The sequence below is a fragment of the Lontra canadensis genome, unplaced genomic scaffold, assembly GCF_010015895.1.
Source record: "Lontra canadensis isolate GAN:19392208 unplaced genomic scaffold, GSC_riverotter_1.0 scaffold20, whole genome shotgun sequence".
In the NCBI taxonomy this organism is placed as follows: domain Eukaryota; kingdom Metazoa; phylum Chordata; class Mammalia; order Carnivora; family Mustelidae; genus Lontra; species Lontra canadensis.
The window spans coordinates 18,913,797-18,937,687 of NW_022631014.1; the positions used below are offsets into that span (position 1 = coordinate 18,913,797).

General features: G+C 42.5%; 1 protein-coding gene across 12 annotated transcripts in view; it reads right to left on the minus strand.

Annotated features, from left to right (window-relative positions):
- DLEC1 (DLEC1 cilia and flagella associated protein) overlaps positions 1-23,891 on the minus strand; it is a 65,689-nt gene extending 41,798 nt beyond the window's left edge. For 10 of the 12 annotated variants that reach the window (XR_004383097.1, XM_032861203.1, XM_032861206.1 and 7 more), the window contains exons 1-6: positions 23,475-23,891; positions 22,416-22,566; positions 10,551-10,661; positions 8,972-9,159; positions 8,550-8,755; positions 7,691-7,769 (exon numbers count right to left, since the gene is read on the minus strand). Coding sequence is in view for 11 of the 12 variants with exons in the window: in XM_032861203.1 (XP_032717094.1) it covers positions 7,691-7,769; positions 8,550-8,755; positions 8,972-9,159; positions 10,551-10,661; positions 22,416-22,566; positions 23,475-23,870 (1,131 nt within the window). In the remaining variant the exon portion in view is untranslated. Of the gene's footprint in view, positions 1-6,743; positions 7,032-7,690; positions 7,770-8,549; positions 8,756-8,971; positions 9,160-10,550; positions 10,662-22,415; positions 22,567-23,474 lie in introns of those variants that run through there. The other 2 variants (XM_032861199.1, XM_032861208.1) reach the window with 2 other exon arrangements.

Here is a 23,891-nt window from a genome sequence, read left to right on the forward strand (position 1 = left end):
TTGAAATTTTTTCATAATTGTTTTATGGTCCAGCACATAGACAATTTTAGTGTTTCATATGCACTTTTAAAAGAAAATACATATTGCAATTGCCGAGTGTAGTCAATTAGATGTAATTTGTTAATTGCTTGATTCTTTTATATCTTTACTGTTTTTTTTTTGTCTACCTAGTTTTTAACTTTTTGAGGGAAAAAAATGTTAAAATCTCCTACATTTTTTATTGTATCTGTTTTTCTTCCAGTCTTGTAAAATTGTATTTACATATTCTGAGGCTAAGTCATTACTGTGTGTAGATTTTAGAGATTTTGTTTATTTGTCAGAGAGAAGGAGAGTGCAAAGAGGGGGAGCGACAGGCAGAGGGGGAAGCAGGCTCCCCGTTCAGCAGGGAGTCCAATGTAGGACTTGATCCCAGGACCCTGGGATCATGACCCAAGCTAAAGGCAGCTGGTTAACTGACTGAGCCACCCAGGTACTTGATCCTTCTAACTGCAGTACCTAGTCCATTTACATGTCATGTAATTGTTGTTGCTTTTCATTCCTTCTTGCATTTCTCTGCTTCCCTATGGGTACCATTTTCTTCTGACTGAAAATTCCTTTGGTGCAGATCTCCTGGTGATGAATTATTATTATCTGGTTGTGAATTATCAGTTTTTGTCTGAGAATGTCTTCCTTTAATCTTCATTTTTGAAGACTATTTTCACTAGGTTTAGAATTCTAGATTGAAAGGTACTTTCTTTCAACACTTTGAAGCTTCCATTCCAAGTATTTTGTAGCTTCAATCATTTCCATTAGAAGGTGGTGGGTCTTTTTTCTCTCGATGGTTTAAGTTAGAGTCCCCCCTCCTTTTCTTTGGCTTAGAACAGAATTTTACTAAATATGCCTGGGTCTGATTTTTTTAAATTTTATTCTGCTTAGGCTTGCTAGTGCTTTACTCTATGGCTTGATGTCTTTGTTAGTTTTGGATCACTGTCATCCACTACATCTTCCAACCCTGTTCCTGCACCATTCTCCCTCTACCCTCTTTCTGGGACTTCAATTATATAACAGATCTGTTCACTAGGTCCCATATTTTAAAATGCCACTTTATGTATTTTTCCTTCTTTTTTTTCTTTGTGCTTTAGTCTGTATCATTTCTACTGACCTCTCTGTAAATCTTCTCTTCATCTGTGTCTAGTTTGCTGGTAAGCCCTATTACTATTGAGTAATGTCAGTTCTAGAATTTTCATTTTTTGTAGATTCTTATTCTTCAGGCTATTTTTTAAAAAGATTTTATTTATCCATTTGACAGACAGAGATCACAAATAGGCAGAGAGGCAGGCAGAGAGAGATGGGGGGAAGCAGGCTCCCCACTGAGCAGACAGCCCAATGTGGGGCTTGATCCCAGGACCCTGGGATCATGACCTGAGCCAAAGGCAGAGGCTTTAACCCACTGAGCCACCCAGGCACCCCACTTCAGGCTATCTAGTTACATAACTGGAGCTCTCCTTAATACATGTATATTTTTAATGCTTGATTTTGAAATTAGATCTACAAGAGTTACAAAAATAATCTAGGGAGTTCCCATATGCTCTTCACTCAGCTTTCCCTCATGTTAACATCTTCATAACAAGAGAACGATGATCAAACCTAAGAAATTAAGTTTGCTATAATATATAAACTAAATCATAGGATCTACATATACTTTTCCAATTTGTCCACTAACTTCCTTTTTCCACTGCTGGATCCAATCCAAAATCTGAAATTGTGTTATGTTCCCATGTCTTTCTAGTCTCCTCTGATCTGTGACATTTCCTTAGTCTTTCTCTATTGCCCATGATCTTGAGCCTTCCTTTTTTTTTTAAAGATTTTATTTCTTTACTTGAGTGTAGGGGGGGCAGCGGGAGAGGGAGAAAGAATCTGAAGCAGACTCTGTGCTGTGCACGGAGGCCCACATGGGGCTCGATCCCATAACATGAGATCAAGACCTGAGCCAAAACCAAGAGTCAGATGCTTAACTGACTGAGCCACCCAGGTGCCCCAACCTTGAGCCTTTTAAAGAGCACTAGTCAGTTATTTTATGTAATATCTTTGTAGAATGGCATTCAGTTGGGTTTGTCTAATGTTTACTCATGATTACTTGCATTATTTGCAAGAATACCAGGTAAGTGATGTGCCCTTCTCAGTATGTCATATCCGGGGCATATGATATCAAAGTGTCTTATTAGTGGTGATGTTAAAATTCATCACTTGGTCAAAGTGGTGTCTGCAGGATTCTCTATTGTAGGGAGTCTGCTTGAGGATTTCTTTCCCTCTCCCTCTGCTCTTCCCCTCATTTGCAGGCTCTCTCTCTCTTTCTCTAAAATAAATGAACAAATCTTTAAAAGAATAATGATGGATCTGCAAGTTCTCTTAAACTATAAAATACAATTTACATATATATGAAGGATCTGTCATGAGATCTGTCATGATTAAACCTGGTGAGCAGAGCTGGCAACTACTAAGCTTGGTCTTGGTCTGATTCCCTAGAATGGTGGAGTCTAGCATAAAAATGAAGGAAACTGGTGAAAAAGGAATCAGGACAGTCTCTATAACTACTCCCAGAGGAATCACTGGATATGCTGTTAAGTGAAACTAGAAATATGTTGAGGGCAGTAAGGATAGGGAGCTCAAATATACCCATATATTTACTTATGATTCCAGAAAGAAACAATGGAAGAAGGAAGAACCCAAACTAATAAAAATAGTTACCAAAAGGGTTAAGGAAAGCATAAGGAAGGGGGGAAAGGGATATGAAGTGAAGTTTCTTTTTAAATAGAAAAATCACAGCTAATAAATGCAGAAGGAATAACAGAATTAGAAATCACCATTTTGTAGCCCTTAATTTTGTTTTAAAAAAATGGATCTATGTAACAAACATCTAAGGCTTCTAAAGCCAATATATGAAAGGTTGACAAAAACTTTATATATGATGGGTCAGGCTCATAACATCCGATGCCATTCTTCATTGGTAATAGGAAAAGCAGATACATTCCTCCTGATGGGATGCAATAAAAAATACACAGCACCACCAAAGAATTACCCTAACCAAAAAATAAAAAACAAAAAAACTGAACATGAATCCAATCAAACATCTACATCTAAACTATAATTTTATAGAAAATATGAATAAAGGAACATGTTTAATGACATCACAAAAATGTAGGGGCACCGGGGTGGCTCAGTGGGTTGAGCCTCTGCCTTCAGCTCAGGTCATGATCTCAGGGTCCTGAGATTGAGCCCCGTGTCGGGTTCTCTGCTCAGCCTGCTTCCCCTTCCTTCTCTCTGCCTGCCTCTCTGCCTACTAGTGATCTCTGTCTGTCAAATAAATAAATAAAGTTTTTTAAAAATGCAATTAGCCAAAACTAGGATGTAAGAAACCACAGTTTCAATAAATATGGCATTTTTAAAAAGCAGGTACAGGGATTTCTGGTCCAAGATGGCAATGTAGGAAGACCCAGAACTCACCTCCTCTACAGGTGCTCTAAATCTGCACCTGAGGGCCAACTGAACAGCTTCTCTACAATACAAGATAGACACCACATAGATGGAACAGCAAGAGATGGGAAAGAGTGAAAGAGTCACAGTGGGAACCGCTACCCCTAATGCTGCAAGCTGCAGCAGGGAGGGACAGTACTGAAGGCATGGGCAACTAGAATATAAAAGACCCAGTCCTAGAACTCTGCTGAGCAGTGAGAGCTGCTGAAACCCCTCAGCTGGCAAGCCCTACAGTTTGCATTCCCTTTTCACCTTAATAGCCCAGTCTGGCATCAACCTCTTCTCCAGACTTGCCAGAGAACTCCTGGCACAAAGTGCCCCAGGGACCCCTGGTCCATGCCCACCTCTGCACCAGCTGTCTCACCATGGTATCCCCATACAAAGTACCCCAGGACACTCCAGCCCATGCCACCCTTGGCTCCAGCCACCTTGCAAGGGTGCCACTGTGTAGACCACCCAGGACATCCTGATCCATGCCCACTTCAACTACAGCTGCATTCCCCTACCAGGGCACCCCTGTACAGAGCATCCTGGGACAACCCAGCTTGTACCCACTTCAGCTTCAGCTGTCCTCCCAGGGCACTCTCTATATAGAGAGCCCTGGGATCCCCCGGGTTATACCCACTTCAGCTTCAGCAATCCTGCCAAGGTGCTCTCTGCACAGAGAGTTCCAGGACCACCCCAGCCTGCACCCACTTCAGCTCTAGCCATTCCCCAGGACAGTTCCAGCATGGAGTGCACCAGGTCCTCCCGCCCATGATAGCCACAGGTTCAGCCAGCCAGCCTATTAGAAGGTGGAGGAGGGATAGTAAAATATCTTCCAAACTGAGAAGGCACTTTGAGACTATAAAACAAACCAGGTGACTCCATGTAGTTTACAGAGTTTTATTCAGGGTAACTTACTGACAGGGGGAATCAGGGGAGCAACAATTCAGGCAGCTGTGTGGCTATTTTCCACAAAGTCTGGATCTTAGTCCATAGATTTTATAAAGCAAAGGGACATGCAGAAGGACTCTGTAGTGAGATCAAAGGGTTTTGCATGCACCTAATTGACAGCTAACGTTAATTAGATCTTGTGGTGCCACCTGTGCAATCAGGAAGGGGAAAGACTATGGTATCTCTATCAGATTCATGGGAGGCCAAAGTAAGCCTCCTCCCATCCCAGCCCTGGTAGGCATTTCTAAGGTGTGTATATTAATCTTCAAGGGGCTCGCAACACATAACCCCAAGAGAGGTCATCTGGTGAACATGAACACGATGGAGAGCCAAAGATGAAGACAGTCTTGTCAGCATTCCTACACTCTACAATCACTAGGCACACACAGTCTACACAGGTAATGACCATACAAAGATTATCCCTTCAAATTTAGGAGAAGTAGTTATTCCACCTAGTTTGTAGAAACAAACACAGAAAGTCAAGCAAAATGAGGAAAAAGGAATGTGTTCTAATGAAAGAACAAGACAAAAACTCAGAAAAAGAACAAAATGAAATGAAGATAAACAATGTATCTGATAAAGAGTTCAAAGTGATGGTCATAAAGATGCTCACCAGACTGGAGAGAAGGGCGGAGAAACTCAGCGAGAACTTCAACAAAGGGAAAGAAAATATGAAAAAGAATCTATCAGAATTGAAGACTACAGTAACTGAAGTGACAAATACAGTAGAGGGGATCAATCACAGATTAGTGGCTACAGAATAATCAGTAATCTGGAAAACAGGGTAATGAAGAACAATCAAGCTGAACAATAAAAAGAAAAAAAAAAGAAGGCAGGTTAAGGGATCTCTCAGACAGTTTCTAGTGAGCAAATATTTGCATTATAGGGGTACGAGAAAGAGAAGAGAAAAGGGGGCAGAAAACTTACTTGAAGATATAATAGCTGAAAACATCCCTGAACTGGGGAAAGAAACAAACATCCAAGTTCAGGATGCACAGAGAGCTCCAAACAAGATGAACCCAAGGAGCTCTACACAATGACATGTAATGGTTAAAATGTCAGATTAAAGATAAAGACAGAATTTTAAAAGCAGCAAGAGAGAAGCAAGTAGTTACTACAAGGGAAACCCCCATAAACCTATCAGTTGATTTTCAGCAGAAACTTCGTGGGTCAGAAGAGAGTTGCATGATATATTCAAAGTCTTGAAAGTTAAACACCTACAACCGAGAATATCCTACCCAGCAAGTTTATCATTCAGAATTGAAGGAAAGATAAAAGGTTTCCCAGAAAAAATACAAGTTAAAGGAGATCATCGCCACAAACAGGCCTTAGAAGAAATATTAAAGGGACTTCTTCTTTAAGTGGAAAAGAGAAAGTCACAATTAGAAATAAAATTATGAAAGGAAAACATTTTATCAGTAAAAGGAAACACAAAAAAGGTAGTGTAGTCATCACTTTGAAAGCTAGTATGAAGTTGAAAAGACAAAATAAACCAATTATATTTTAAAAATCAGCTAAGGGGACTCACAAAATTAAAAAAATGTAAAATACAATAACATATACATAAAATGTGGAGGGGAGAGTAACAATGAAATTCTTTTACAATGTATTCAAATTTAAGTACCATCAACTTAATATAGACTGCTATATACTTAGAATGTTATATATGAACCTCATAGTAACCACAAACCAAAAGCCTATGGTACATAAAAAAATGAAGAGGAAGAAAATCCAGCCTCACATTAAAGAAAGTGATCAATCACAAAGAAAGATAGCAGGAGAAGAAAGGAACAGAGAAGAACTACGAAAACAACCAGAAAACAACAAACAAAATGGCAGTAATACTTATTAATACTTAACAATACAATACCTACTTACTTACAATACTTATCAATAATTACTTTAAATGCAAATGGCCCAAATGCTCCAATCAAAAGACATTGGGTGACGCATGGATAAAAAAACAAGAGCTCTCTATATGCTGCCTACAAGAGACCCACGTCAGAATGAAGACACAAACACACTGAGTTAAGGAATGGAAAAATAAATTCCATGCAAATAGAAGCAAAAAAAAAAGAAAAAAGGCAGGAGAGCAATACTTATATCACAAAAGAGACAAAGAAGAGTATTACATAATAATAACGGGAGCAATATAATAAGAGGATATAACAATTATAAATGTCTATATACCCAACATTGGAGCACCTTAGCACATTAGCGCAAATATTAACAGACATAAAGGAAGAAATTGACAGTAATATGATAATAGCAGGGGACTTTAACACCCCACTTACATCAAGGAACATCTTCCAGGACAGATCCCATGTTAAGCCACAAAACAATTCATAAAAGATGATATCCAAATGGCTGAGAGACACATGAAAATGTGCTCAGTGAGTGATCTCTGATACCTTTCATAATGGTCAAAATGAAAAAGACTGAGTCTTGGTGAAGATGTAGAACCAGAAATCTCACCCACTGTGCACGGCAGCATAGACAGTCTCTTTGGAGGAAAAAACTAGCAGAGGGTAGAAGAGTTATTACCCACTAAAGGGGAAAAAAGAGATATTTTACCCAAATGCAATGTTTGAAATCTGGTTCAAATAAACCAAATGTAAACTGACTCTTTTTTAACAAATGGAGGAAAATCAAACATGGATTGATATTAGTTAATACTAATCAATATTAATTAATGCTAATATTCCTGGATATGGTCATGTTTGTTTGTTTTTTTAAAGATTTTTATTTATTTGTTTGTCAGCGAGAGAGTGAGCACAAGCAGGGGGAGTGGCAGGCAGATGGAGAAGCTGATTCCCTGCCAAGCAAGGGGCCTGAGGTGGGGCTCGATGCCAAGACCCTGGGATCACGACCTGAGCCAAAGGCAGATGCTTAACCGACTTAGCCACCCAGGCGTCCTGATAATGGTTATTTTGTAAAAGTGCTTACCAGTTAGAAATACATACTGAAGTACTAACTAAAGAACGACCCTACACCTAGGTTTTTCCTTCAAACACTTCCTGTGTATGCACATGTACATGGACACACACACACAAAGAAGTTGTGGGAATGATATGTGAAGCCAGATTTGCAGGAAGCAGGTAATTACTGAAGGTGGGTGATGGGCACACAAGGGTTTATTACCGTCTTTTCTCTAATTTTGTATATGGCTTTAATTCCATGAATGACTTCAAAACGTAAGGAAGCTGATGAAATGGGAGCTGGAAAGAAATAAGACTTTTACCTCATAAACTGGTCCAATTTCATAATCTGTAAAAAATCCAACTGATGGCTTAGCTAGAAACACTGGAGTGTCAGCACAACTGTGGGAGGGCACAAGAGGGGAGAAAGGCTGTTAGTTTTACCATTGGATTTGTGCGAAATAAATACACCCAAACTGCCAAAGATAATCACAGTATGTCATTTATTGGGTTTTGTTCCTGTTGTTAAAGCAGGTTATGGGATAATTTTACCAGATGACAGAATCTTCATGAAGATATGTGCAGCTGCTGTGGTTCATTTTTGGCATGCGTGTAGGAAGCTATCCTAACTGGGTTTTTAATATAGGTGCTATGTTTCTTGGCATAGAAGATTCCAATTTTTCTTAATAAAAATGATGTCATTTGACTAATAAATGTTAAGAGTTTGAAGTCCCCTGAAACTATGAATCCATGAAGCCATTCATTCCCTTCACAAGGACAATTAGTGAAATAAGCCAAAGGCCCTCTCTGAAAGAAAATCACAATTTATATGTATTATTTGCACTTAAACAAATTTTAAATATTTTTATTTTTAGGGTCCTATTCCGAGACACGTGACTGCAAGGGAAGAGCATGGCTACAGACCGAGACTGTTCAGATGAAAGCAGGGGACCGACACTAACCCCCGATCCCTCAACAACCCTGGCAGGTCAGAAAAGCACAAACCCAGGCCTCTGGGGGGTGTCCAAAGGCCAGGTCTGTGGGGAACCCTGAAGCCTTGCTCTGTTCTGATACTGACATCCCATCCCCCGGCCCCCCAAAAGTCCAGACCAGACCAGGGCCTTCTGGGTTTACTCGCACAGATCCCACCTCCTGATGAATCCAAGTCCGGGAAAGACCCACCTCTGCTCCAGATCTCCCGCCAGGACTGGCTTCTTCGGAGGAAAGAGAAGAGACTTGCCTCCATAGGGAGTGTTAGGAGGGAAAAACCGAGGGTTTTTTAGGAAGTGGTTCCGACTCTCCATTCTGGCAAGCAGAAGTCGCTCCAGTTCTCTCTGGGGCACGTGTAAGTGGCTCATCCACTTTTTATTCTTGGGTGGACCTGCCTTCTTTGAAACACACAAAAAATAGAGTCCGTGACAGGCCGGGGGACTGTGAGTGCTGACACTGGGCCAACTCCGTGACCCAATGGTAATCCGTGCCAACTCTCCTCCCTATCTCTCTGTGGACCCACAATTTCCTGTGTCACCGGGAACTCCTTCCGCTCATCACCTCCCTGTGCCCGCTGCCCACACACACCGCCTCGCATGGACTTCCACTCCAACCTTGACGGCCTTGCGCTTGGCCTTTGAACACAAGTCCCCCGTCAGGCTGTCCACAGTGTAGTCTAACTCGTCTTCAGACTTAGTCAGCATCTTGCAGGAAGCCTCAAGCTTCTTCATCAGGTTCTTCTTGGGGACAGAGCGCTTCTCACAACTGAATGTGAGTTTTGAACATCCGGGCATGGAGATGCCTATGGCACCAAGGAATGGAACTGAGCTACCACCGATGAAGGGGTCATTTCTAAGAAGACTACATAAAACCACTAAAGCCACAGTTAGCTTGATACCTTTTCCTCAACTTTCACATTCACTACATTAGATATAACTGCTCTGTAGCATATAACTTACTCCTGTAACTTATTCTGTGTACTTGAGACTTAGGACTAGAGGGTTACGTATTTGTTTGATTGTTGAACGTGGTCAAAGAACATGAGTAAACTACTGTCTGTCTGTCTCTCACTCATGTACACATATCCCATATGCGAACTTGCTTTCTGAAAAGCTCACATGAGGCATCAAAGTTTGTATTAGCTTTTTACACCTCTAAGATCAACCCCAAAAGGTTAAAGAAGAACACCCATTGCTAGCAAGAACTGGTACCAGCACCAGTACTAGATCACTCATAGCTAACAATGAAACTAGTACCTGTACAGTTACCTGGGAACTTCTCAATACATGCTAACTCTATCCTTACTTACCTGCATAAGACACTGAATTCCCAATTAACTTGGCAATATTAGGAGGCTTTTAATATCATGAAATGCTTACTTCTGCTCCTCTCTGGCCGCCTTCTCCACATGGCTCAGATTGTCAATGGAACTTGGTTCTCATGAGCATCCTCAATTCTCTGGATCCCAGTCTTCCCACCCCAGATGCCTTATCAGTTCCAAAGCCTCAGAGGTCATCAGAGTCCCACTGACTGGGGTGCCTGGAGAGCTCACCCTCCAAGCCTGGCACCACTGGGCCATCCGGATATGTGGCCACAGGATCCACGAAGCAATGTCTCCCTATCCATAACACTGACTCTCCCAAAAGTCTATCTCCCTGCTTAAACCCACAACCCAGCTCCCACCGTACTCACTCTCAGAATATCTTGCCCCCCGCATCACAGAGAACTGACCCGACACCACACACACAAATACACATCCTTCTCTGCCTCCCTACCCAGTCTTCCCACCAAACTCAAAGAAGGTAAGCTGCTCTTTTCTTACGTGCAGTATGGAAAAACCCCATGGTCCATGTTCTGACTCCAGCAGGAACTTGTTCCCTGACTTATGTGCCTTCAGTCCTTCCCTCTCTTGGTTCATTCAACTACTTTTCTAAACATTTTCATCTCTCTTGGTGTTGAGCAGCTGACAAGGGCACAAATTCCACATGGAGGAGTTGAGACTTTTGTCTTGCAGGGGTTAGAAACCCAGAGAGGAAGGGGCATGCTTAGACTGGACCCTCCTAAGAACCACTAACAAAAATTAAAAAGGGGGGAACATCAAGGAGGAAATGGCAGCAGAGGTAGCCAGTGTGGTCGCGATCCTAACTTTCCCAGAATGAGAGCACATGTCCCAGCAGAGGACCGAAGCCTTACCTTTGGGTGCAGAGCAAAATGGCACTATGTCACTGTAGTAATCATCCGGGCTGATCAAATGGTGTTTCTGTAGCAACTCGCTGTCCACACACCATCTGAACATAGTCTTTGCTACATAGAAGAGAAGAAGGACAGAGGTGTGTGAAGCCAGACTGACACTGAAGAACCTGTACTCCAAACTTCTTCATTCTCCAAATCTAAACCATCTCACAAAATTCTTTCCGAGAACGCTGTGGTCATTTTGAGATTTCCGAAATTAATCAGCAAAAGTTGACCAGCCATTTCACAGAGGCCAACCATTAGGTAAGACTGTGCTGTGGTATTATTTGAGCTAAAGTACTGTGTGACTCAAGGAGAGGTCTATTAATAAAATGTAATTAAGGGAAGTATGGTAGATTAAAGAAATGGCCCCAATCCTTCACCCTTCTCTGTATCCATGCCCTTTGCCATATGACTCTGCAGCTCCTTTTACTAGAGACAGAGAGCACTTCTTCACCCTTGACTCTGGCCATGTGATGTGTTTTGGCCAATGAGATGCTGGCAGAGGTTTGCATGGCTGAGCCTTCTCTCTTGCGCCTTTGCCATCATCACGAGAAGAGGTTTTCTGCCCAAGAAGAGCTCCTGCTTTTTTATCTTGGATTCCAGCATGAATCCATGTGGAGCAGACTTGAGCCTAACTTGTGGCAAGGAGCCAAGTTCAGCTGGGCCCACAGCTTGAAGCTGGTCTAGCCAGCCAAGCCCAGGTAGATCCGCCAACCCCCAACAGACCCACTGACACAGGAGAAATAAAATCTCATTTAAAAGAGTCAGAAGTCAGTCATTAATATCCATGGCTGATGAGCCAAGAAAAAAATAATAGAGACATATTATTTAGAAGTATTCAGAAAATTAAAAATGGCTACCATTGGCAGATGGACTGAGACCGGGAGAGGTGACATGGAGGATTTTTTCCAATGGTCTTTTTTTTTTTTTAATGTTTTATTTATTTATTTGTCAGAAAGAGAGAGTGAGTGAGTGAGTACAGGCGGAGCACAAGCAGAGGGAGAAGCAGGCTCCCCGCTGAGCAGGGAGCCTGATGCGGAACTCAATCCCAGGACTCTGAGATCATGATCTGAGCTGAAGACAGACACTTAACTGAAGAACTGAAGAACCCAGGCATCCCTAGACTTTGTTTTTTAAAGCACTTTTAGGTTCATAGAAAAATTGGGTGGACCAGAGATGTCCCATAGAGCTCCTGGCCCTACGCATGCACAGCTGACCCCACCAACATGCCCCACCAGAGTGGTACATCTGTTCCAACCAATGAGCCCACACTGACACCCTGTTCTCATACACAGTCCATAGTTTACATCACAGTTCTCTCTTGGTGTTGCAGATCTATGGGTTTGGATAAATTTATAATGATGTGCATGGGTAGAGGCTTTTTATATGTCACTAGAAGCTTTTCTAAACTATTTGTTTTTTTTTAAACCATGTATATTAACATTTGGATAAAAATTAAGGAATAAATAAGATGAATGGAGACTCACAAGTTTCCAGACTTTGTTGCTTGCTCCATTAACCAACGTGGCTTTGCCCTTTGGAGGTTTCCAGTAACCCAGGGTGAGACAAGTGAAGAATACATGTTTTTCCCATGATATTTATTAATTGAGGAATTTCAAGGTTTGGCTTAGTTCCTGTTGTAGTCAGGGTTCAGCGAGGAAAACAGAAATCACTCTCTGCATGTCATATATAAAGAGGTTGGATGCAGGGGTCTATGGAATGGGAGCTCGAAGGTCAGGGAAACTATCACTACTGACTTTGGCCAGCAGCACTGAGGGAGGGGCTTCTCAAGAAGCTTTCAGGAAGCTGCTCAGTCATCTGCCTGATACTACTGCTAGAGAATAGTGACCTCTCCTTCCAAAACTCACCAAGAGCCTTTCACGAGTGACCTAACATAGAACCATCGGGAAAAGCTGAATTCTGAGAAATGCCCGGACTCTCCTTTGCAATACAGAGACCACGGCAGGGGGTGGCAGGAATGCCAAGTTCTGTTCCAGCCCAGTTCCCAAGGACTTTGGTGATGGCCCATTTGAAATATCAAAAGATAAAACTTCTTGCCATGTGGGAAGATGTGGTCTCTGTCTTCTGATGCCATTCTCTCCGCAGTCTTCCCCCAGGCTGTGGAGGGTTAGATGTTATGTCTGCAGAAGCAGGGGACAGTCTGTATGTCAGCTCTTTGGAAGGTCTCTCTCCATGTCCCGCCTGGACTATGTGAGCCTTGGAACACCCCTCACTGGCCCCGTGAGCAGGCTCCTCCATCCGGAAAGAGTGGGCTTCCTGCAGCAACCCTATGCTCCCACGCGTGGCTCTGTTCCACTCCCCAAGAGATAATGTGGACAATTTATCAGCAATGGAACGGAATGAAAGCACAAGATGTTCTGATCTTCCCCCTCTGTCTGAAGAATTTACATATGTTTTCAACTTTGTGACATTTGTATTAACAAACAGATAAAGGCTGCCTCTGTACCTCAAATAAGAAAAGTTTCAGGGGAATGACATCACCATCAATCATCTGAGGTATAAAGGAGATCCTGGGGTCACCTCACCCTCCTCCCCGAACCAGAAGCAGGAACCAGCAGGATGTCCAAGGAACTGGATCAAGATCTCTAATTCTGCTACTTTTGAAATAAAAGAGAGAAACATTACCAGCAGAAGGCTGAGAAACCAGGGCAGATAATGTCTGATTACAACAATATTATCTTGGGCAAAAAAAAAAAAAAAAAAAAAAAACAAAATGAAGGTCATTGAAAAACTCCCCTGACTGGGGTTTCTCAGTTCTCAGTGTTTTAGCTCATTTTCATTTAAGAACAACCAAACAATTATTTCATCCCTCTTGATCTCTAGCCAGTATAATCCTAGGAACAGCACTGGACTCCCAGGACTCAGAGGACAGCAGGCAACCAATAATACCCCCAAGAATCTGCTACCAACAATCTCTGCCAAATCCACAAGAGAGAAGCTGTATGACTCTGCTCTGAAGGTGGGGGAACAGAAGATACGGAACACACATGGATCGCTCAGTGTCTGCTGGGCTGAGCCTCAGAGGGGCAGGCCTGACCGAGTTCACAGCCTCACGCCCAGAGCCACACCCTGAGGGAAGTCTTCAACACCCGTGTGACACCCCGCCTGGTCTGCTCCACCAGCCTTCCTCCTCCAGAAGAAAGGCCAGCTCTGACAGCAGACTCACTCAGGTCCAAATTTGACTCCCAGCCCTTCTGAGTTGTGTGAGTTTAGGGAAGTCATTTGATCCGTTCTCTCATAGTTCCTGCAGCTATAAAATGGAGAAGAAACCTACCTCACAGGGTTGTTGGAAGGGTTCCGTGGGATAACCTATACGAAACATCTTACATAGCATCTGGTCCCTAGTAGGACCCCATAAGCATAACACCTTTCGAAGCCACGACATCTTCCACTTCTCCCTCTCTCTGGGCCACAGATATGCTGTACCTTGAAAGTACAGCCCTCAGGGCACCTGGGTGGCTCAGTGGGTTAAAGCCTCTGCCTTCAGCTCAGATCATGATCTCGGGTCCTGGGATCGAGACCCATATCGGGCTCCCCACTCAGCAGGGATCTGCTTCTCCCTCTCCCTCTGACCCTCCCCACCGCTCGTGCTCTCTCTCTCTCTCAAAGAAATAAAATCTTTAAAAAAAAAAAAAAAGAAAGAAAGAAATTGTTTGTTTCTGGGCGTACAACATATAAAGATGCAATTCTATGACATGTAATTTTCTGACATCAACAACCTAACAGGGTGGAGATGGGTCTATAAAGAAGCAGAGTTTGTATGTTATTTAAGTTAAGCTGCTATAAATTCAAATTAGAGTGTTATAACTTTAAGTTGTTAAATGTAATCTCTATGGTAATCACAAAGAAATGAGTTTATAAGCACAAAAGAAATTAAAAAGGAATTTAAACACTTCACAGACACATACACACAAACTGACCCAACACAAAAGACAGTAATGTAGGAAATAAAAGACAAGAGCTATAAGGTATATAGAAAAAAATAACAAAATGACAGAAGTCCCTCCTTATCAATAAGTACTTTAAATGTAAAACTCGCCAGTCAAAAGACAGGCTAAAAGAATGGCTAAAAAGACAATGATCTAACTAGATGCTGTTTATAATGAACTCACTTTAGATCCAAGACACAAATAGAATGTAAAGGAAAGCATGAAAAAAGATACTCCATGCAAATAGTAACCAAAAAGTAATGGATAGTATTCCATGCAAAAACACCAAAAGGGGTGGCTATTCTAACGGACAAAATAGGCTTTAAAAATCGAAAGGTTCCAAGACACAAAGAAGGACATTATATATTAATAAAAGGTTCAATGCAATAATAAGATATAACAATTCTAAACATTTAGACTCTTAATGAAAGGTCACCCAAATAATGAAGCAAAAACTGACAGAATTGAAGGGACAAATAGTTCTACAGTACTAGTTGGGGCCTTCAGTACCCCTTTTACAGTAATGGATAGAAAAACCAGACAGAAGATAAGTAAGGAAACAGAGGACTTGAAGAACGCAATAGACCAAGTAGATCCAGCAGACCCAGAACACTGCCCAACAGCAGCATTATGTTCTTCTCCAGTGCATATGGGACATTTCCCAGATCATAGGTAAGGCCACAAATCGAATCTCAATAGATTTCAAAGAAGAGATATCATCCAAAGTATCCTCTCTGACAACAGTGGGATGATGGATGAGTTAGAAATCAGCATCGGAAGGAAACTGGAAAATTCACTGAATTGTGGAAATTAAACAATATACTTCTATTTTATTATTTTTTAAAGATTTTATTTATTTATCCATGAGAGAGAGTGTGAGAGAGAGAGGCAGAGAGGCAGAGGGAGAAGCAGTCTCCCCGTAGAGCAGGGAGCCCAATGTAGGACTCGATCCCAGGATCCTGGGATCATGACCTGAGGCAAAGGCAGACACTTAACTGACTGAGCCACCAGAGCCCTTTTAAACAATAACAACACACTTTTAAACAACTCAATAGCTCAAAGAAGAAATCACAGTGGAACTAGAAAGTACTCGGAGACAAATAATGAAAGTGAAAACATAACATACCATAGCTTACAGGACATGGTGAGAGTGGAAAGTTACAGCTATAAACACATTTAAAAACAAGAAGGATCTCAAATCAGCAACCTAACTTGAGAACTTAAGAAACTAGAAAAACTAAACCCAAAGCTAGATAAAGGAAATAACAAAAACTAGAGCACAGATAAATACAGAATAGAAAAACAACAGAGAAAATCAATGAACCTAAATGTTGGTTCTTCAGAAGAATCAACAAAATCGACAAAACTAACTAGATCAACTAAGAGAGAGAGAGGTCCCAAATAACTAAAAGCAGACATGAAAGTGGGGATATTACCACTGATTCCACAGAAATAAAAAGGATAAGAGAGTACTAGGAACAATTCTATACCAACAAATTGGATAACTTAGATAAAATGGACAAATTCCTAGAAACCTGACACCTACAAAGACAAAATCCCAAAGAAACAGAAAATCTGTATTGACCTATAATTAGTAAGGAGGTTGAATCAGTAATTAAAAGTCTCCCCCCAAAAAATGTCCTGGACTTGGTGGTTTCACTGGTGAATTCCACCAAACATTTAAAGAACTAATACCAAATCTTCTCAAGTTAAAAAAAAAAAAAAATGGAGTTACTCATTCTGTAAGGTCAGCATTACCCTGATACCAAAGCCAGACAAAGACACTACATAAAATCTACAGACCAAAACCTCTTTTGAACCTCAATGCAGAAGTCCTCAGCAAAATACCAGCAAATCGAATCCAGTACCTTATTGAATGGATTATATACCATGACCAAGTGAGACCTATTCCCAGAAAGTAAGGGTAGCTCAACATATGAAAATTGGTCAATGTAATACATCACATTAGTGGAATGAAGGGAAAAAACCATATGATCATCTCAATGATGCGGAAATAACATTAAACAAAATTCAATACCCTTTCATGATCAGAACACTAAAAAAGCTAGGACTCGGAGGAAACTATCTGAACATAATAAAAGCCACAGACGGAAAACCAGTAGCAAACATCATAGTCAATGATAATAGACCAAAAGCTTTTCCTCTAAGATCAGGAACGAGGCAAGGACGCCTGCTTTCACTATTTCCAATCAGCACAATGCTAAAAGTTCTAACTAGAGCAACTTGCAAGAAAGAAAAAGGAATCCAAATTGGAAAGGAAGAAGTAAATTTATGTGTTTACAGGTGATATGATCTTAAATGTAGAAAACTCTAAGGTCCCACAAAAACAAAACAAAACAGAACACAGTAAAAACTGTCAGCATAAACAAATTCAGCAAAATAGCAGGACACAAAGTCAACATGTAAAAATCAGTTGCATTTCTACCCATTAAGAATGAACAATCTGGAAAGGAAATTATGGAAACAATTCCATTTAAAATAGCATCAAAAAGAATAAAATACTTAAAAGTTAACTAAAGGGTTAAATACTTTTATAATGAAAAGTACAAAACACTGCTTAAAGAATATTAAAGATGACATAAATGGAAACATAATCCATGCTCATGGATTGGAAGACCTAGTACTAAAATGACAACACTACCCAAAGTGATCTACAGGTTCAACGCAATCCCTATCAAAATCCCAATGATGTTCCCTGCAGAAATAGAAAAACCCATTCTAAAGTTCATATGGAATCTCAAGGGATCCCTGATAGCCAAAACACTCTTGAAAAAGAATGAACAAGGGGTGCCTGAGTGGCTCAGTGGGTTAAGCCTCTGCCTTTGGCTCAGGTCATGATCTCAGGGTCCTAGGATCAAGCCCCACATCAGGCTCTCTGCTCAGCGGGGAGCCTGCTTCTCCCTCCCTCTCTCTTCCTGCCTCTCTGCCTACTTGTGATATCTCTCTCTCTCTCTGTTAAATAAATAAATAAAAATCTTTTTAAAAATGAACAAAACTAGAGGATTCACAATTTCTAATTTAAAAACTTACTGCAAAGCTATGGTATTATTATCAAAATAATATGGTACTAGCATAAAGATAGACATAGAAACAAATGGAATAGAATAAAAAGCCCAGAAATAAACCCTTACATATGTGGTCAAATGATTTTTAAGGATTTTTTTTTAAGATTTTATTTATTTACCTGACAGACAGAGATCACAAGTAGGCAGAGAGGCAGGCAGAGAGAGAGAGAGGGAGAATCAGGCTCCCTGCTGAGCACAGAGCCCTATGTGGGGCTCGATCCCAGGACCGAGATCATGATCTGAGCTGAACGCAGAGGCTTAACTCACTGAGCCACCCAGACGCCCCTGGTCAAATGATTTTTGACAAGGATGCCAAGACCATTCAATGAGGACAGAACAGTCTTTTCAACAAATGATGCTGGGGAAAGTAGATCTCCTCATGCAAAAGAAGGAAGTTGGACCTTCTACCACCATTTAAAACACATCAAAGTTAGTAAAAACCTTTGTCTTTCTCTTTCTGACTTATTGCACTTAGCATTATACCCTCTAGGTCTATCCATGTTGTTGCAAATGGCAAGATCCATGCTTTTTTATGGCTGAGTTAAGATTCCATCGTATATACGTACCACATCTTCTTTATCCACTCATCTATTGATGGACACTTGGGCACTTCTGTATCTCGGCTGTTGTAAATAACGCTACAATAAACATTTGATTTCACTCATATGTGGAAATTCAGAAACAAAACAAATGAACAAAGAAGAAAAGACAAATAAAAAAACAGACTCTTAAATACAGAGAAGAAACTGCTGGTTGCCCAAAGGGAGGTGGGTGGGGTGGTGAGTGAAATGAAGGGGATTAAGGGGAGGTGAGTCACTGCGTCTTAGTCTGACTTCATGCCAAAGGGATTTAAAGTAGTTTCATCACGTCTAACTCCTGAGCTTAATGGGGCACCTATGGTGTTACTCAACAGGAAGCCATTCGCATCTTGGGATAGATATTTTGCTGTGCGGAACCATCTTAAGTACTTAAATTTCTTAGCTTCCCTGACCCATGGAGTACTAAAAGCCAAGAACACAACCCACTGGCTATTAGGTTGCATAGCAACTGGCATAGCAAAGATGCTTCCAAACATTTCTACTTGCCCCCCAGGAGGACAGCACTGCCCCAAGGTTAGAACCGCAGAATGCGCTCTCATGTTAAGTATGTCCTTCCCAAAAAACTCAAACCCCTATCTTTCCTGATTTGGATGGTGTGTCAGCCACTGCAAGAGTATATATATATTCCACTTTGACTAAAAGACCTCCCACCTCTTACTAGCTGGGTGACCTTGAACAAGGCAGTGAAACTTGTGGAGTCTCAGTTTCATCTGTAAGATAGGGAGGAAGCTTCCTTAGCTCAGAGCAGTAAAGCTCTGGTGCAGAAGCAAGTGTTCCTTCCTGAGCTTCCCTCAGCATCTCTTCCTTTCCTTGTGGCTCGGAGAACATGGGGAGATCACTGCCTAATTTACCTGCCACAAGGTTAAGGAACAGGATGTGTAAAGAAATGAAGTCAGTGGGGAGAGGCTGAGTCCAGCTTTAGTGTAATTATCTTGGCTGATGAACATGGCAATGCAGGTGCTAGTCCACAGGCGGGATACGTAGGTGGCTTTCCAATTTTGTAATGGAGAATTCTCTTCACACTGGTGCTTAACACCATTTGCCTTTACTAAACACAAAATATAGGTCTTGGCTATTTTGGAGTATCTTTTTTTTTTTAAGATTTTATTTATTTATTTGACAGACAGAGATCACAAGTAGGCAGAGAGGGAGTCAGAGAGAGAGGGGGAAGCAGGCTCCATGCGGAGCAAAGAGCCCGATGCAGGGCTCGATCCCAGGACCCTGGAAATCATGACCTGAGCCGAAGGCAGAGGCTTTAACCCACTGAGCCACCCAGGTGCCCCTATTTTGGAATATCTTATACATTAAGATCCCTTCAGAATTTGTAGAAACTTGTTCCATTAAGCATAAAATTTTATTTAGAGCCAATAAAACAGACTCAATTTCAAAAGAAAAGGGGGGGCACACTTATCATCATGAGCACTAAGTAATTATATAGAATTGTTGAATCATTACATTGTACACTCAAAGCAAATATAACACTGTATGTTAATTATACTCCAATTAAAAAATTTCAGCAGAGACCTAAATGTAAGACCTAAAACAATAAAACTCTTAGAAGAAAAATATAGGGCAAAAGTTGCCCAGCATTGGATTTGATAATGATTTCTGATATGCCTTGATATGACACCAAGGCACAGGCAACCTTTTAAAAAATGATTAAAAACGGGTTTGAAAAGATATTTCTCCAAAGAAGATATACAAATGCCATAAGTCCATGAAAAGAAGCTAAATGTCACTAATTAGGAGGGAAATGCCAATCAAAGTACAGTAAGATACCAACTCACAGTAAGATACCATCTCACACTCGTTCAAAGAGCTACTATCAAAAAAAAACAGAAAATAACAGGTGTTGGCAAGGATGTGGAAAAATGGAAATCTTGGTGTGCTCTTGGTGGGAATGTGAAAATGATTCAGCAGCTGTGGGGACCCACCATACTGTTGGGTCCTCACAGAAATTAGAAATAGAACTGCCGTGTGAAACAGCAATCCTCCCCTGGGGTATACCCTCAGAAGAATCGAAAGCAGGGTCTCAAAGAGATTATCTGTACACCCCTGTTCAGAGCAGCATTATTCATGACAGCCAAAATGTGGAAGCAACCCAAGTGACCATTAGTGGATGAACAGATTAGCAAAATGTGGTATAGACATACAACAGAATACTGTTCTGTCTTTAAAAGGAAGGAAATTCTGACACAGGCTACGACACGGGTGAACTTTGAAGACACCAAGCTAAGCGAAATAAGCCAGTCACAAAAGACAAATACCATACGACTCTACTTATATGAGGTACTTAGAGCAGTCTAAATTGTAAAGGCAGGGGCACCTGGGTGGCTTGGTTGGCTAAGCATCTGCCTTCGGCTCAGGTCATGATCTTCAGGGGCCTGGGATCAAGCCCCACATCAGGCTCTCTGCTCGTTAGGGAGTCTGCTTCTACCTCTGCTTCTCCATCTGCTCTTGCTTACTCTCTCTCTCTCTCTCAAATGAATAAATAAAATCTTACAAAAATAAATTGTAAAGACAGAAAGCAGAATGGTGGTTGCCAGGGACTGGGGTAAGAGGAATAGGAAGGTATTGTTTAATGGGTACTGGGTTTTAGTTTTGCAAAATGAAAAGAGTTCTGGGGAAGGAGAATGATGATGTTCATACAACATTATGCATGTGCTTAGTACCACTGAACTGTCCACTTAAAAATAGGTAAGATGGTAAATCTTATGCATATTTAGGCACAATAAAAATTTTTGGGAGAGAAACACAACCATCAAAACATGAAAGACAGGGGGCGCCTGGGTGGCTCAGTGGGTTAAAGCCTCTGCTTTCGCCTCAGGTCATGATCCCAGGGTCCTAGGATCGAGCCCCACATCGGGCTCTCTGCTCAGCAGGGAGCCTGCTTCCTCCTCTCTCTGACTGTTTCTCTGCCTACTTGTAATCTCTGTCAAATAAATAAATAAAATATTTTTTAAAAAATAAATAAATAAACAAATAAACATGAAAGACAGTTAGACAATTATGGAATGAAAAGTCACCAGAATAAAAGCCACAGCATAAGCAATGAGGTCACTCTGAGAAACAAACTGAAGGTTTTGGAGGGGAGGGGGTAGAGGCATGGTTGAGCCTGGTGGTGGGTATTAAGGAGGGCACGTATTGCATGGAGCACTAGCTGTACTGCGTAAACACTGAAAAAATAAAATTAAATTTAAAAAAAAAGGAACGCAGTCAATGACATTGTGATAGGTCTGGGGCAGATGGCGCCCACATGTGTGGTGAACATAGCATAATGTCTAAACTTGTCAAATCACTAGGTTGTGCACATGAAACTAATGAAACACTGTGTGTCAACTGTGCTCAAATAAAAAAGAAATATTTTGAAAGGCTGAGAGACAGAGAGGAGGGACAGAGGGGGAGAAAGAGAAAGAGATGGAGAGAGAGAATTTTTTTTTTAATTTTATTTATTTATTTGACAGACAGAGATCACTAGTAGGCAGAGAGGCAGGCAGAGAGAGAGAGGAGAAAGCAGGCTCCCCGCTGAGCAGAGAGCCCGATGCAGGGCTCGATCCCAGGACCCTGGGATCATGACCTGAGCCGAAGGCAGAGGCTTTAACCCACTGAGCCACCCAGGCGCCCGGAGAGAGAATTTCAAGCAGGCTCCACACCCAGCACAGAACCTGACACAGGACTCAATCCCGCAACCCTGAGATCATGACCTGAGCCAAAATCGAGAGTCGGACACTTAACTGACTGAGCCAACCTGGCGCCCCACAAAAGAAATTTTTTTTAAAGAACAAGAAAGACAAGAAAAGACCGAAAAATTCTTCCAAACTAATGACTCTAAATATGGGTCTTGACAATCACATGCAACATGAATTCCTAGACACAGTCCTGGACCAGAGAAGAGAAAGAGCCACTGTGGGACAGCTGGTGAAAATCAGAATGGGATCTGCGAATTGGAGGTTAGTGTTGCACAAATGCTGAGTTCTAGGCTGGAATGGCTGTATGCCGGTTACATAGGAGAGTCCCTGTTTTGGAGGCACACATGTTGGAGTGCTTTGTGGTAATGAAACATCACACCTACAATTTGATCTCCAAACGATCAGAAGAAGACTAAAGATCCGACCACGGGGCAAACACTGTAATATAGTACCAGCTGGGGAACCAGGTGAAGGGCATTTGGGAGTTCATTCTACACACCTGGAGGCATCTTGACGAAGGTATCAAGGACATGCACTTGGGCCATTTGCGTGATCCGTTCGTTCTCTGCAAGAGCTCGAGCGCGGGCCTGAATGATATGTCTCTCCAACATTTCAACTTCATCCAGTCGCTGCTTATAGACCTCCCGAATCTGGCAGGTAGACCAACAAATGCACAGAAATATGCGGAGACCGCAGAGCTTTACTCATCCTCCGGATCCCCCCTCCATTCCCCGAGCATCCGGGCTTCCTGCAGGGAGCAGAGCAGTTACAGAACTATGGAGGCCATCTGGTCCAACCTAACAGATGTGAAAACTGGGACACACAGAGGAAAATGGCTTAAAACTTTCATAGTAAAGTCGGGAACAGAACCGAGCCTGAAACTCCGCCTCCTGCCTTCACAGCTGCCTCCCAAACTCTGAAGGAGCAAACACAAGTTAGCACACCACCTGTGGTAGACGGGGTGTGCCATGCAGATGCCTACCTCACCTGAGACTCCCTTTCAGGGACTCCTCAGCAGTGTGGGCAGCAGTCAGACGCAGCAGAGAAGATTCAAGTCAGCTGCTTTGCTCCTCGTACAGATGAGGAGGCAGCTGCCTTCCAGAGATGAAGCAGGCTTCCTCAAATCTGGGCATGAATGCCTAGGCACGATTGTGGTTTGGGATACAAAGACAGGCACCCCAAAAGGAGTGACTTTTGGCCTTATCATCTCCAGGGAACAACTATTTGGCTATCTGCCCCAGTCCTTTTATTTATATATGCAATATTTCGTGTGTGTATGCATGTAGAGAAATGAAGATGGAGTGGTGCCACAGACATATAACTTATGTGCGTATTTACGGAAACGTGCGGTTAGAGTGCCCTTCCCCTAGGCTGTCGAACACGATCCCCGGTGCCTGGCGCCCCGCAGGTGCTGGCACTTGTTCAGCGGCTGAGTCCTGCGGGGCCCTGCATTTCTAGGGGCGCGCCCTGGGTCCTCTCGCACTGTCCGCGGACGCGACGCCACTGCGTCCCGGGTGAGCACGGACAGGGGGCCCGCGGGGCTCGGGGACCGCCTTACCCGCTGCAGCTCGTCCACGAACTCCTCGTGGCGCGCATCCTCGCTGCCGCGGGCCTTGATCAAGCTCGCGCACAGGTCCTCGCCGATCACCTCGTTAGTGTACAAGTTGCGGAAGACGCTGGTGAGCAAGTGCGAGATGTCCTGGGTGCGCAGCGAGGTGGGGCGCAGACTCAGCAGCTGCGGCTCAGAGAGCGGCTGGAGCTTGAAGGGCCCCACGGGGCGGGCCCGGCCCGCGACGCCGTAGTGAGAAGCCTCGGAGTGGGTTAAGGACAGCCGGGTGGACTCGCTGAGGCTGCGGCCCCCGGCCGCAGGCGAGGTTGGCGTCCACGTGGCGCCCTGGAATGCACAGGACCCCGACTCTGCAGACAGCCGGCCGCTGGCTCTTCCCGTCTCCATGGCAACTGAGACGCCGCTAAC